Source organism: Procambarus clarkii, chromosome 5 (genome assembly GCF_040958095.1).
Source record: "Procambarus clarkii isolate CNS0578487 chromosome 5, FALCON_Pclarkii_2.0, whole genome shotgun sequence".
Classification (NCBI taxonomy): Eukaryota; Metazoa; Arthropoda; class Malacostraca; order Decapoda; family Cambaridae; genus Procambarus; species Procambarus clarkii.
In genome coordinates this window covers 29,839,332-29,851,831 of record NC_091154.1, presented here as the reverse complement: position 1 = coordinate 29,851,831, position 12,500 = coordinate 29,839,332, and the positions used below count along the sequence as shown (strand labels likewise).

Sequence of the window (12,500 nt, the reverse complement as noted above, 5' to 3'; positions counted from 1 at the left end):
TGTGTGTGTGTGTATGTGTGTGTGTGTGTGTGTGTGTATGTGTGTGTGTGTGTGTGTGTGTGTGTGTGTGTGTGTGTGTGTGTGTGTGTGTGTGTGTGTGTGTGTGTGTGTGTGTGTATGTGTATGTGTACTCACCTAATTGTACTCACCTAATTGTGCTTGCGGGGGTTGAGCTCTGGCTCTTTGGTCCCGCCTCTCAACCGTCAATCAACTGGTGTACAGATTCCTGAGCATATTGGGCTCTATCATATCTACATTTGAAACTGTGTATGGAGTCAGCCTCCACCACATCACTTCCTAATGCATTCCATTTACTAACTACTCTGACACTGAAAAAGTTCTTTCTAACGTCTCTGTGGCTCATTTGGGTACTCAGCTTCCACCTGTGTCCCCTTGTTCGCGTCCCACCAGTGTTGAATAGTTCATCCTTGTTTACCCGGTCGATTCCCCTGAGGATTTTGTAGGTTGTGATCATGTCCCCCCTTACTCTTCTGTCTTCCAGTGTCGTGAGGTGCATTTCCCGCAGCCTTTCCTCATAACTCATGCCTCTTAGTTCTGGGACTAGTCTAGTAGCATACCTTTGAACTTTTTCCAGCTTCGTCTTGTGCTTGACAAGGTACGGGCTCCATGCTGGGGCCGCATACTCCAGGATTGGTCTTACATATGTGGTGTACAAGATTCTGAATGATTCCTTACACAGGTTCCTGAACGCCGTTCTGATGTTAGCCAGCCTCGCATATGCCGCAGACGTTATTCTCTTTATGTGGGCTTCAGGAGACAGGTTTGGTGTGATATCAACTCCTAGATCTTTCTCTCTGTCTGTTTCATTAAGTACTTCATCTCCTATTCTGTATCCTGTGCCTGGCCTCCTGTTTCCACTTCCTAGTTTCATTACTTTGCATTTACTCGGGTTGAACTTCAACAGCCATTTGTTGGACCATTCACTCAGTCTATCCAGGTCATCTTGTAGCCTCCTACTATCATCCTCTGTTTCAATCCTCCTCATAATTTTTGCATCGTCGGCAAACATTGAGAGGAACGAATCTATACCCTCTGGGAGATCATTTACATATACCAGAAACAGTATAGGTCCAAGGACTGACCCCTGCGGGACTCCACTTGTGACGTCTCGCCAATCTGAGACCTCACCCCTCACACAGACTCGTTGTCTCCTGTTGCTTAGGTATTCCTCTATCCACCGGAGTACCTTCCCTCTCACTCCAGCCTGCATCTCCAACTTTCGCACTAGCCTCTTGTGTGGCACTGTATCAAAGGCTTTCTGACAATCCAAAAATATGCAGTCTGCCCACCCTTCTCTTTCTTGCCTTATTTTTGTTGCCTGGTCGTTGAATTCAAGTAACCCTGTGAGGCAGGACCTGCCATCCCTGAACCCATGTTGATGCTGTGTTACAAAGTTCCTTCGCTCCAGATGCTCCACTAGTTTTTTTCGCACAATCTTCTCCATCAGCTTGCATGGTATGCAGGTTAGGGACACTGGCCTGTAGTTCAGTGCCTCCTGTCTATCCCCTTTCTTGTATATCGGGACTACGTTAGCTGCTTTCCAAATATCTGGCAGTTCCCCTGTTGCCAGTGATTTGTTATACACTATGGAGAGTGGTAGGCTCAGTTCTCTTGCTCCTTCCTTTAGAACCCAAGGGGAGATTCCATCTGGGCCTATAGCCTTTGTCACGTCCAACTCTAGTAAACACTTCCTTACTTCCCCACTGGTAATCTCAAACTCTTCCAGTGGTTCCTGGTTAGCTATTCCCTCACTTACCTCTGGAATTTCTCCTTGTGTGTGTGTGTGTGTGTGTGTGTGTGTGTGTGTGTGTGTGTGTGTGTAATTACCTAAGTGTAATTACCTAAGTGTAATTACCTAAGTGTAGTTACAGGGTGAGAGCTACGCTCGTGGTGTCCCGTCTTCCCAGCACTCTTTGTCATATAACGCTTTGAAACTACTGACGGTCTTGGCCTCCACCATCTTCTCACCTAACTTGTTCCAACCGTCTACCACTCTGTTTGCGAAAGTGAATTTTCTTATATTTCTTCGGCATCTGAAGATGCCGTGTGTGTGTGGGTATGTGTGTGTGTGTGTGTGTGTGTGCGTGTATGTTGGGAGCGCGATTGAAGCCAGGATAAGTGAGGCATGACAGGCCAAATGAAACTTGGTCGTCCCACGAAATATCCAGTTACTGTGTACACACGAGGTCGTTTTTAATATTATCAAACCTCCGCCATACAGCAACCAAGACTGCCTGTCGTCTCTCTCTCTCTCTCTCTCTCTCTCTCTCTCTCTCTCTCTCTCTCTCTCTCTCTCTCTCTCTCTCTCTCTCTCTCTCTCTCTCTCTCTCTGTCTATTTGTTTGCGATTGCCTCTCTCTCTCTCTTCTCGCTAACATTGTGTGTGTGTCTATGTACAATAGTTTCCCATTGGCGTGCATGTGGTCTGCCGGTGGGAGGAAGCAACTGGTGTGAAATATTAAAAATATATAGTTGTTTCCTTTTGGCTTTGAGAATGGGGCGGGGCTTGAGGGACGATCCTCCCATTCAGGCTGTGGGAGGATCGTCTGTGCTATGCTGCTACAGGCCAAGGATGTTGATCAGACAATTTATGTTAATTTTTCAGTGATCAGTGCATAATGTTTCTTCTTATTTAAAAAAATTGTTTTGACATTTTTATTTTTTAAATATTTATCCAGGAATATTCGGCTGGCAGTGGCAACATCAGTCGTGGGGGTTAGTATGAGACTGTGGCACGTTGTTCTCTGTTGAGTTGTGGCGACCCAAACTAATCGATATTCGTTTTGTACCACATACCATTCACCCTGCAAAGTCGAGTGAGACGGATATTCTCTCTTACAGGTATACCAGCATGGGTACCAGGTGGTTCGCGGAACAGTCTGTCAGTTCCCCCCACCGCCCATTCCACCACTTTTCTATTCCCTTTCCCCATATCCAACCCCTTCTTTCCCTCATTCCTTCCCTTCTCCCCTTATCCTGCCCCCTCTCTCACTTCTTCCTCTGTCCCTCTTTCTTCCCCTCCCCTCTTCCCTCTCAATCTCCCTCATTTTCCCCTTCTTCCCTCCCTCTTCTCTTCCCCGCTCCTCCTCATTCCCATCTCTCTTTCTTCAATCTTCCTTCCAACCTCGAACAGACATTTCCATTTATATATATATGGAAAGAGTACCCAGCTTCAATCGGGTCTCTTTCCCATCTTTCCACCCTTTTTCCCCTCTCTTTCCCACTCAGTGCCATATGCTCCCCTTGACCCCTGTGTCCCCAGCTCCCTTAGTCCCCCCCCCCTTGGTTCCTCCCCTCATCTTCCCCCTTTTTAACGGCTTCTCCCCCCCCCCCCGACCTTCTTTCAGAAAATGTATTACTTACTAAGACCCGCTGAAATAATTTTATGGAGCTCTACGAACACATATTATTACGATCACTAAGAACTCTAGGGAAATCATTCCAAATATTTCACACAACATGAAAATCGCATAATTATTATTTCTTAAAACATTTAACTTAGGCTGACCCCGACCAGTAAATGTTCATCCCGCACCTCAGACCACTCCCCCTTGCAAAGTTGGGTGAGGCTAGCCGCGAGCGTCTGGTCTCTACCAACTTTAGACAAACAGACAATCACACTGACATTCTCTCTTATAGATATTACCTTCTCATGGTTTTCGAAATCAGGAACGAAACTCAACACTTCCATTCACCGAGACTGTTAAAACACTGATAGTGATCTCCTGTCTTAACAGTTATAATTCCCCCCTTCCCTGTCACACTCGCCCCATAAGGTCTACAGTCTACCTACTAATGACCAGTTGAGAGAATACCATTAGATCAATTTGGATCTGATAGCAAGCCTCTCTAAACTATTTCATTAATTAGGTCAGGTTTGGGTACGCCGACTGCGTATATATATATATTGAGTGAAGAGAGTAATTCTTGATACTATCTCTCACGTGGCACTACGCCATGAGTGGCGTAAAGAGTGAAGTCTTGAAGAGTGCCAAGAGTCTCAGCTGAGTAACGCGGGGAGGGTCAAGGCGGCACCGGTGGCGAGGAGTCTTCCTGCTCCACGCGAGCAAAAACCTGTTTAGCTATATCAAGAACACATTTGGCGACAGCTCCTCCCAACCTGTCTGCTTGATCTGCCCTTCGTACGTTGGTGAATGTTCACCTGTCAGTTTCTGTCCAATTATTTTGCCTACTTTCACATTCTCTCAGCATCTCTCTCTCTCTCTCTCTCTCTCTCTCTCTCTCTCTCTCTCTCTCTCTCTCTCTCTCTCTCTCTCTCTCTCTCTCTCTCTCTCACTCTCTCCCTCTCTCTGTGTTAGAACATTATCTAACACACTGCAGAGTAAAAAACGAAATAAGATTTTCACTGAGATTTAACAGTGCAACGGAAGTTGTTAAACCGCATCGGTCATGACCCTATTGAAGCCAAAGAGTTGGCAGTCACTTTAATCACCTGGTCTTTAAGTCTGATGGAAGTAGATGATATCATATTCCTGACTGTGTACACCATGCGTGAGGTCCCTGACTGTGTACACCATGCGTGAGGTCCCTGACTGTGAACACCATGCGTGAGGTCCCTGACTGTGTACACCATGCGTGAGGTCCCTGACTGTGTACACCATGCGTGAGGTCCCTGACTGTGTACACCATGCGTGAGGTCCCTGACTGTGAACACCATGCGTGAGGTCCCTGACTGTGTACACCATGCGTGAGGTCCCTGACTGTGTACACCATGCGTGAGGTCCCTGACTGTGTACACCATGCGTGAGGTCCCTGACTGTGTACACCATGCGTGAGGTCCCTGACTGTGTACACCATGCGTGAGGTCCCTGACTGTGTACACCATGCGTGAGGTCCCTGACTGTGTACACCATGCGTGAGGTCCCTGACTGTGTACACCATGCGTGAGGTTCCCTGACTGTGTACACCATGTGTGAGGTTCCCTGACTGTGTACACCATGTGTGAGGTTCCCTGACTGTGTACACCATGTGTGAGGTTCCCTGACTGTGTACACCATGTGTGAGGTCCCTGACTGTGTACACCATGTGTGAGGTCCCTGACTGTGTACACCATGTGTGAGGTCCCTGACTGTGTACACTATGTGTGAGGTCCCTGACTGTGTACACCATGTGTGAGGTCCCTGACTGTGTACACCATGTGTGAGGTCCCTGACTGTGTACACCATGTGTGAGGTTCCCTGACTGTGTACACCATGTGTGAGGTTCCCTGACTGTGTACACCATGTGTGAGGTCCCTGACTGTGTACACCATGTGTGAGGTCCCTGACTGTGTACACTATGTGTGAGGTTCCCTGACTGTGTACACCATGTGTGAGGTTCCCTGACTGTGTACACCATGTGTGAGGTTCCCTGACTGTGTACACCGTGCGTGAGGTCCCTGACTGTGTACACCATGTGTGAGGTTCCCAGACTGTGTACACCATGTGTGAGGTCCCTGACTGTGTACACCATGTGTGAGGTTCCCTGACTGTGTACACCATGTGTGAGGTTCCCTGACTGTGTACACCATGTGTGAGGTCCCTGACTGTGTACACCATGTGTGAGGTTCCCTGACTGTGTACAACATGCGTGAGGTCCCTAACTGTGTACACCATGCGTGAGGTCCCTGACTGTGTACACCATGCGTGAGGTCCCTGACTGTGTACACCATGCGTGAGGTCCCTGACTGTGTACACCATGTGTGAGGTCCCTGACTGTGTACACCGTGCGTGAGGTCCCTGACTGTGTACACCATGTGTGAGGTCCCTGACTGTGTACACCATGCGTGAGGTCCCTGACTGTGTACACCGTGCGTGAGGTCCCTGACTGTGTACACCATGCGTGAGGTCCCTGACTGTGTACACCATGTGTGAGGTCCCTGACTGTGTACACCATGTGTGAGGTCCCTAACTGTGTACACCATGTGTGACGTCCCTGACTGTGTACACCATGTGTGACGTCCCTGACTGTCTACACCATGCGTCCCTGACTGTCTCATGTCCGAGGACAGTCGACGACTACACGACCTGTGTTCCGAGACGACCTCACCTTAAACCTAAACAAACAGACAGACAGGTTAGGTTACTGTAAGATAGATCACACCGAGAATAATCTTGGTTTAGATAGCTTTGGTTAAGTTCGAACTTTATATGATAGATTAGGTCATTAAGTTAGATTAGATTAGATTAGATTAGCCATTAGATTAGATTAAACAGTGAGTTTATCCGAAATAATGTGACCACACTTCACTGTCATTCCCAGTTAACACAGCTATGAAACTGTCTTAACTGGAAATGACTGTGAATAAAGTTAACTTTATTTATAAAAAAAAGGGAAAAAATCCAGTAATATTTCCTAGCCAAATCCGTTAAGCCTTTCCCCTAATGGAAACATTTTTCGCCTCGCTTCCCCAACAGAATGTCAATATCCTAAAAAAAAAAACGGTCTTTAATTTTACGGGTGAATGAGCTTATCAGAAACTCCTATAAGGGACTTTGTCGTTCAATTCTCTTTGTCTCGTTTGTGCTATTAATGATATATGACGAGTGGTGGCCAGCTATATGAGCCTAAGACGCACAGAGATTATATATCTCTGATCTGTGGAACAGATAACCCCAAACATTGCACTAACTCGTCCTTGTGATTAATACACCTCATTTTGTATGTTGTGATCCTAAACGTACAAATTGCAAAGTAGTTTGAAAAGAGGCGGCTCACAAAAATCCCCATTTTCTATGCATTGATTTGTTTAGGTTAGGTTAGGTTGGGTTGGGTTGGGTTGTGTTGGTTTAGTTTAGGTTAGGTTAGGTTGGGTTGGGTTGGGTTGGGTTGTGTTGGTTTAGGTTAGGTTAGGTTCGGTTAGTTAGGTTGGGTTAGTTAGGTTAGGTTGGGTTAGTTGGGTTAGGTTGGGTTAGGTTGAGTTGGTTAGCTTAGGTTTGGTTAGTTAGGTTAGGTTGGGTAGGTTAAGTTAGGTTGGGTTGGGTTGGTTAGGTTTGGTTAGGTTAGGTTGGGTAGGTTAGGTTAGGTTAGGTTGGGTTGGGTTAGTTAGGTTAGGTTAGGTTAGGTTGATTAGGTTAGGTAGGAAGGTAGCTTGGGGGGGGGGGGGAGACTGGTCAGGGACTCGATAAACATTCATGTTTGTCAATGTATTTATGGATACAACTTGAGAAGCCGAGGGAACGACGCAACCGGTCAAAACAGTTGCAAATTTGGCTAGCCACCCAAAAGAGACTTGCAAACAGGTATAGAACAGGTTCTTGCATGTGCAATATATGAAGAAAATGAAATAGCCAAGTATAGAATGCAAAGACTGAACGACTGGGCGAGCACCACACAATCTGAGTTATTGGGCAATTATCTAAACCACTGACTACCTTAAAAATTAAATAAAGGTTGGTGTGATTTTTTTTTAATTTTATTTTTTTTTTGTGAAAGGCACACAAAAAATTATTAAATTACTCCAAACAGCAATTGCAACGGGTTATTTTTAAAGACACATTAAAATTTTTGTCTTTAAATAACCCATCACAATTGCAGTCTAAATTAACTTGTAATATTATATTCGATGGAATTATATTAAATGGAATGTGAAAATGGAATTTTTGTATGAAATTTCTGTGAATTCCATCCAATGTTGGAATGACTATGTACATCAATTGGCGAATGAGGCTTGCAGGAAAGCTTGACAACACAGACTGACATCACTAATTACCACAGTAACAACCATTACAATACGACCACAACAACAACCGAAACAGCATCAACCACCACACCAACACCCACCACACCAACACCCACCACACCAACAACCACCACACCATTAACCACCACCCCTTCCCCCCACAACACCAAGGAGCATGGCTGGAACAAGCAGAACCAGCCACTGATTCAATTACCTTGAGGCTTCAGGGTTGCCCAATGGTGGTGCGGGGGGGGGGGACCCCACCAACTAGCTTCGCCAGTGCCAGTCTCCTCTCTAATTACCCCCCCCCCCTCTCCCTCTACAGCCCTACCTGAGTGCCTCTTGACACTCTAAAACCATTTATTTTTAGTCTTGTGAAGTGTAATGTCATGTCATTTCTCTGAATATGTTCTCTTTGTACCCATCATGTTTCACCTCTCTCTCTCTCTCTCTCTCTCTCTCTCTCTCTCTCTCTCTCTCTCTCTCTCTCTCTCTCTCTCTATCTATCTATCTATCTATCTATCTTGCTCATTTCTGGTAATATGTCTTTTCCATTCCAATTATATCTAGCCCGTTTCTCCCAAAATGCTTTTCTCGTTTTTCACTTTTTCTCCATTCTCCTCCTGCCTATTATGCATTGCCCATTGCTTCTATTTGTTTACGTTTTCCCTTTATGTTGTGTCTTCTCTTCCCTCTCGTTCATCTACAGCGACTCTTCTAATTATCTCTTCTCTCCTGTCTCTCCTTCTAATGAGCATTTCTCCTCAAGATCCAACTTATTTCCAATATCTTCACTACCTCCTCTATGCTCCCCTGTTTCTTCACTATCTTCTCGGTATCGACTCTTCTCCCATTTCCCATTCTTCTCTAACGTCTTGTTTAGCATCCATTTCTTTCCCAGCTGGATTTACGAGAGAATATTTTCCGATCCAACAATATTTGTCGAGTTGTCCAGAAAACGGAAGAAGAAGAAAAATGAGATGATTGGAACAGAAACTGCTGACAGCTAGAGGTTTGGATGGAAGAGGGAGGGAGGAATGGAAAGAGAGAGGGGGGGAGAGAGAGGGAGAGATGGAAAGAATGAAGCAGGGAGGTATAATGATACGAAAACAAGGGAGGGAAGGAGAGTGGAAAGAGAGGAAGATGGAGATTGGAAGAAGGGTGGAATGGGAGGGAGGGTGGAATGATGGAAAGAGAGAGAGAGAGAGGAGGGAAGAGAGAGAGAGAGGGGGAGAAAGGGAAGAGGAAGAAAGGGGATGAAAGAGGGAGCGAGGGCCGAAGACTAGAGAGAGAGAGTAAAGGGGAACATCAATATCTATAAAACTGAATGTTTATCTGTCCAAAGTAGTGGAGCCAGACGCTTGGGCCCACTGAGGTGACAGTGGGCCTCACCACATTGTCCAAGATGACACATGAAAGGTATGGCAATGGTACAGTCCAGTTGGTCCGCCCCAGTGCCACACCTTATGAAATATCGACTCCTATTGCAACCCCTCTCAGATTTTGGACGGAATTTCGAAATCGGGTGAATGTTTTCCGTAGAGAGAGAGAGAGAGAGAGAGAGAGAGAAGGAGAGAGAGAGAGAGAGAAAGACTGTCTGTGACGAGGCTCCTCAACCCAACCCAGTCACCAACAACATAATTAACTGGGATGTTAATTAAAATATTCTGCCACAAGATCGCTTATATAACAAACTTATACACCAAATGCCCGGCTCATTAAAACAGCGCGAGGAAACACTATATATATAAAGCACTAACCAAGAACAATAACATAAAATAACAACAAGAACCGTCCCCAACAGTCAACAACAATAACGCATACTAAAAGGGAGCGACAGGAAGCAATAACTGACAGAGACCGAGCCAGAGAAAGACAGAGACCATCCTGGTACATGCGCTCCGGCCCAGAGGATACGGTCGAGTCTGGAGCACTTGGATCCCGTCAATGGGAGGGAAGGTGGGAGGGAGAAGGGAGAGAGAGAGAGAGAGAGAGAGAGAGAAAATGAGTGGGATGGAGCCTGGATTGAGAAGTCGACGTAAGAATGACAATTTCCGAAGACAATATGAATTACTACGGGTCAACAAATGGTCACGTAAAAGACCTCCTCATAGCCGGAAGGACCTCCTAATAGCCGGAAGGACCTCCTAATAGCCGGAAGGACCTCCTAATAGCCGGAAGGACCTCCTAATAGCCGGAAGGATCTCCTAATAGCCGGAAGGATCTCCTAATAGCCGGAAAGACCTCCTAATAGCCGGAAGGACCTCCTAATAGCCGGAAGGATCTCCTAATAGCCGGAAAGACCTCCTAATAGCCGGAAGGACCTCCTAATAGCCGGAAGGATCTCCTAATAGCCGGAAAGACCTCCTAATAGCCGGAAGGACCTCCTAATAGCAGGAAAGACTTCCTAATAGCCGGAAGGACCCCCTAATAGCCAGAATTCCTCGAGAGGCCAAGTTTCAGCGTCTTCACATCAGCGTCTTTTACTAATTTTACAGCAGCACGAGTGTTATCATTCGTCTAGAGAAAGTGCAGACATTTTTCAGCTGAACTTGTTAGTGCTGCTGTATATGTACGTGCTGTTTTTGGTGGTGATGCTGTATATGTATGTGCTGCTGTAGGTGGTGCTGCTGTAGGTGGTGCTGCTGTAGGTGTACGTGCTGCTGTAGGTGGTGCTGCTGTAGGTGTACGTGCTGCTGTAGGTGGTGCTGCTGTATATGTATGTGCTGCTGTAGGTGGTGCTGCTGTAGGTGTACGTGCTGCTGTAGGTGGTGCTGCTGTAGGTGTACGTGCTGCTGTAGGTGGTGCTGCTGTAGGTGTACGTGCTGCTGTAGGTGGTGCTGCTGTAGGTGTACGTGCTGCTGTAGGTGGTGCTGCTGTATGTGTAAGTGCTGCTGTAGGTGGTGCTGCTGTATGTGTAAGTGCTGCTGTAGGTGGTGCTGCTGTAGGTGTACGTGCTGCTGTAGGTGGTGCTGCTGTAGGTGTACGTGCTGCTGTAGGTGGTGCTGCTGTATGTGTAAGTGCTGCTGTAGGTGGTGCTGCTGTATGTGTAAGTGCTGCAGTAGGGGTGCTGCTGTATATGTACGTGCTGCTGTATGTGTAAGTGCTGCAGTAGGGGTGCTGCTGTATGTGTACGTGCTGCTGTATGTGTACGTGCTGCTGTAAGTGGTGCTGCTGTATGTGTACGTGCTGCTGTAGGTGGTGCTGCTGTATGTGTAAGTGCTGCAGTAGGGGTGCTGCTGTATGTGCTGCTGTATGTGTACGTGCTGCTGTAGGTGGTGCTGCTGTATGTGTATGTGCTGCTGTAGGTGGCGCAGGTGGTAGCGTGTTAAACCCATGATCTTGTGGTAGCGTAGTGGAGGTGGTTCTAGGTGGAGGACTGTAGTGGTGATATAGTTCTGGCAGGGGGGCGATAGTGGAGGAGGCTCTCAGTGGTCTAAGAACCAAATATATTCAGTCGTGGATCATCCCCTCTTGTGGCACAGTAAATCTACACAGTCGGTTCACCACTAAAAAGGTCCGAGTTCGACTCCTGCGGTAAAGACGGAGGCGTTTAGGCACTTTGTCTTTTAGCTATAATGCCTCTTTTTCATCTAGTAGTAAATAGGTAGTCGTGATTTAGGCAACTGTTGTGGTTTTCATACTGGGGGAAGGTTAGGAGTTGGATTAGGAGGGATCAGTCGAAATTATATCAATCTGTTCAATCGTGGAACATATTGACCACTTGTGCTCATTCTTTTGAAGACCGCTCGACGAGCATTGAACAGTCACTGTACAACTGTACAACTCTTGAGGGCCACCACAGTCACTGTACAACCCTTGAGGGCCACCACAGTCACTGTACAACTCTTGAGGGCCACCACAGTTACTGTACAACCCTTGAGGGCCACCACAGTCACTGTACAACTCTTGAGGGCATCCACAGTCACTGTACAACCCTTGAGGGCCACCACAGTCACTGTACAACCCTTGAGGGCCACCACAGTCACTGTACAGCCCTTGAGAGCCACCACAGTCACTGTACAACCCTTGAGGGCCACCACAGTCACTGTACAACCCTTGAGGGCCACCACAGTCACTGTACAACCCTTGAGGGCCACCACAGTCATTGTACAACCCTTGAGGGCCACCACAGTCACTGTACAACCCTTGAGGGCCACCACAGTCACTGTACAGCCCTTGAGAGCCACCACAGTTACTGTACAGCCCTTAACAACTACCGGACACTTAGTGGGCTTGCCAGAGATATAGGGCCCGCGATGGAATATCCCTGCAAAATATATATATATATATATATATATATATATATATATATATATATATATATATATATATATATATATATATATATATATATATATATATATATATATATACCAGGCACATAGTGTGTCACCAATCAACGAATCCAATTAGTTTCGAATGCAAGAGAGCATTAAACTGAGCTCATATGAGGACAAGTGAATGATTAAAGTGCACCACTTACGAGAAATAAGTGAAGATTGATCTTCTAATGAAGTGAATGTCTTAAAGAGATCTCTAAGTGGAGGAGCAAATTTAATCTCGTTTCGGTATTTAAGTGGTTTTTCGATATATAACATGGTATATTTTTATATATATAATTTATTTTCGGTATATAACTTGATGTTACCCGTGTCTAGACTCCAGCTGTTGGGCTCCAGTCGTGACACATCTATAATGTAGGTGGGTATGCTACCATGGGCACGAAGGGCTATATTTTCCACATGGATATATAATATCATGCATATGGATATACTATCACGCTACCATGGGTCTCC

The 12,500-nt window shown here is 46.2% G+C and overlaps 2 protein-coding genes across 2 annotated transcripts in view; both read right to left on the bottom strand.

The window, feature by feature from the left end:
* The window catches only part of LOC123761942 (FMRFamide receptor), a gene marked incomplete in the record, with an annotated part of 246,136 nt that overhangs the window by 212,328 nt on the left and 21,308 nt on the right, over nucleotides 1-12,500 (bottom strand).
* On the bottom strand, nucleotides 10,244-11,810 carry LOC138351588 (uncharacterized). Its single transcript, XM_069303397.1, has 3 exons — nucleotides 11,473-11,810; nucleotides 10,524-11,003; nucleotides 10,244-10,478 (listed from the first exon to the last, which is right to left on the bottom strand). The coding sequence occupies exons 1-3, from the start codon at nucleotides 11,808-11,810 to the stop codon at nucleotides 10,244-10,246; spliced, it is 1,053 nt and encodes a 350-aa protein (XP_069159498.1).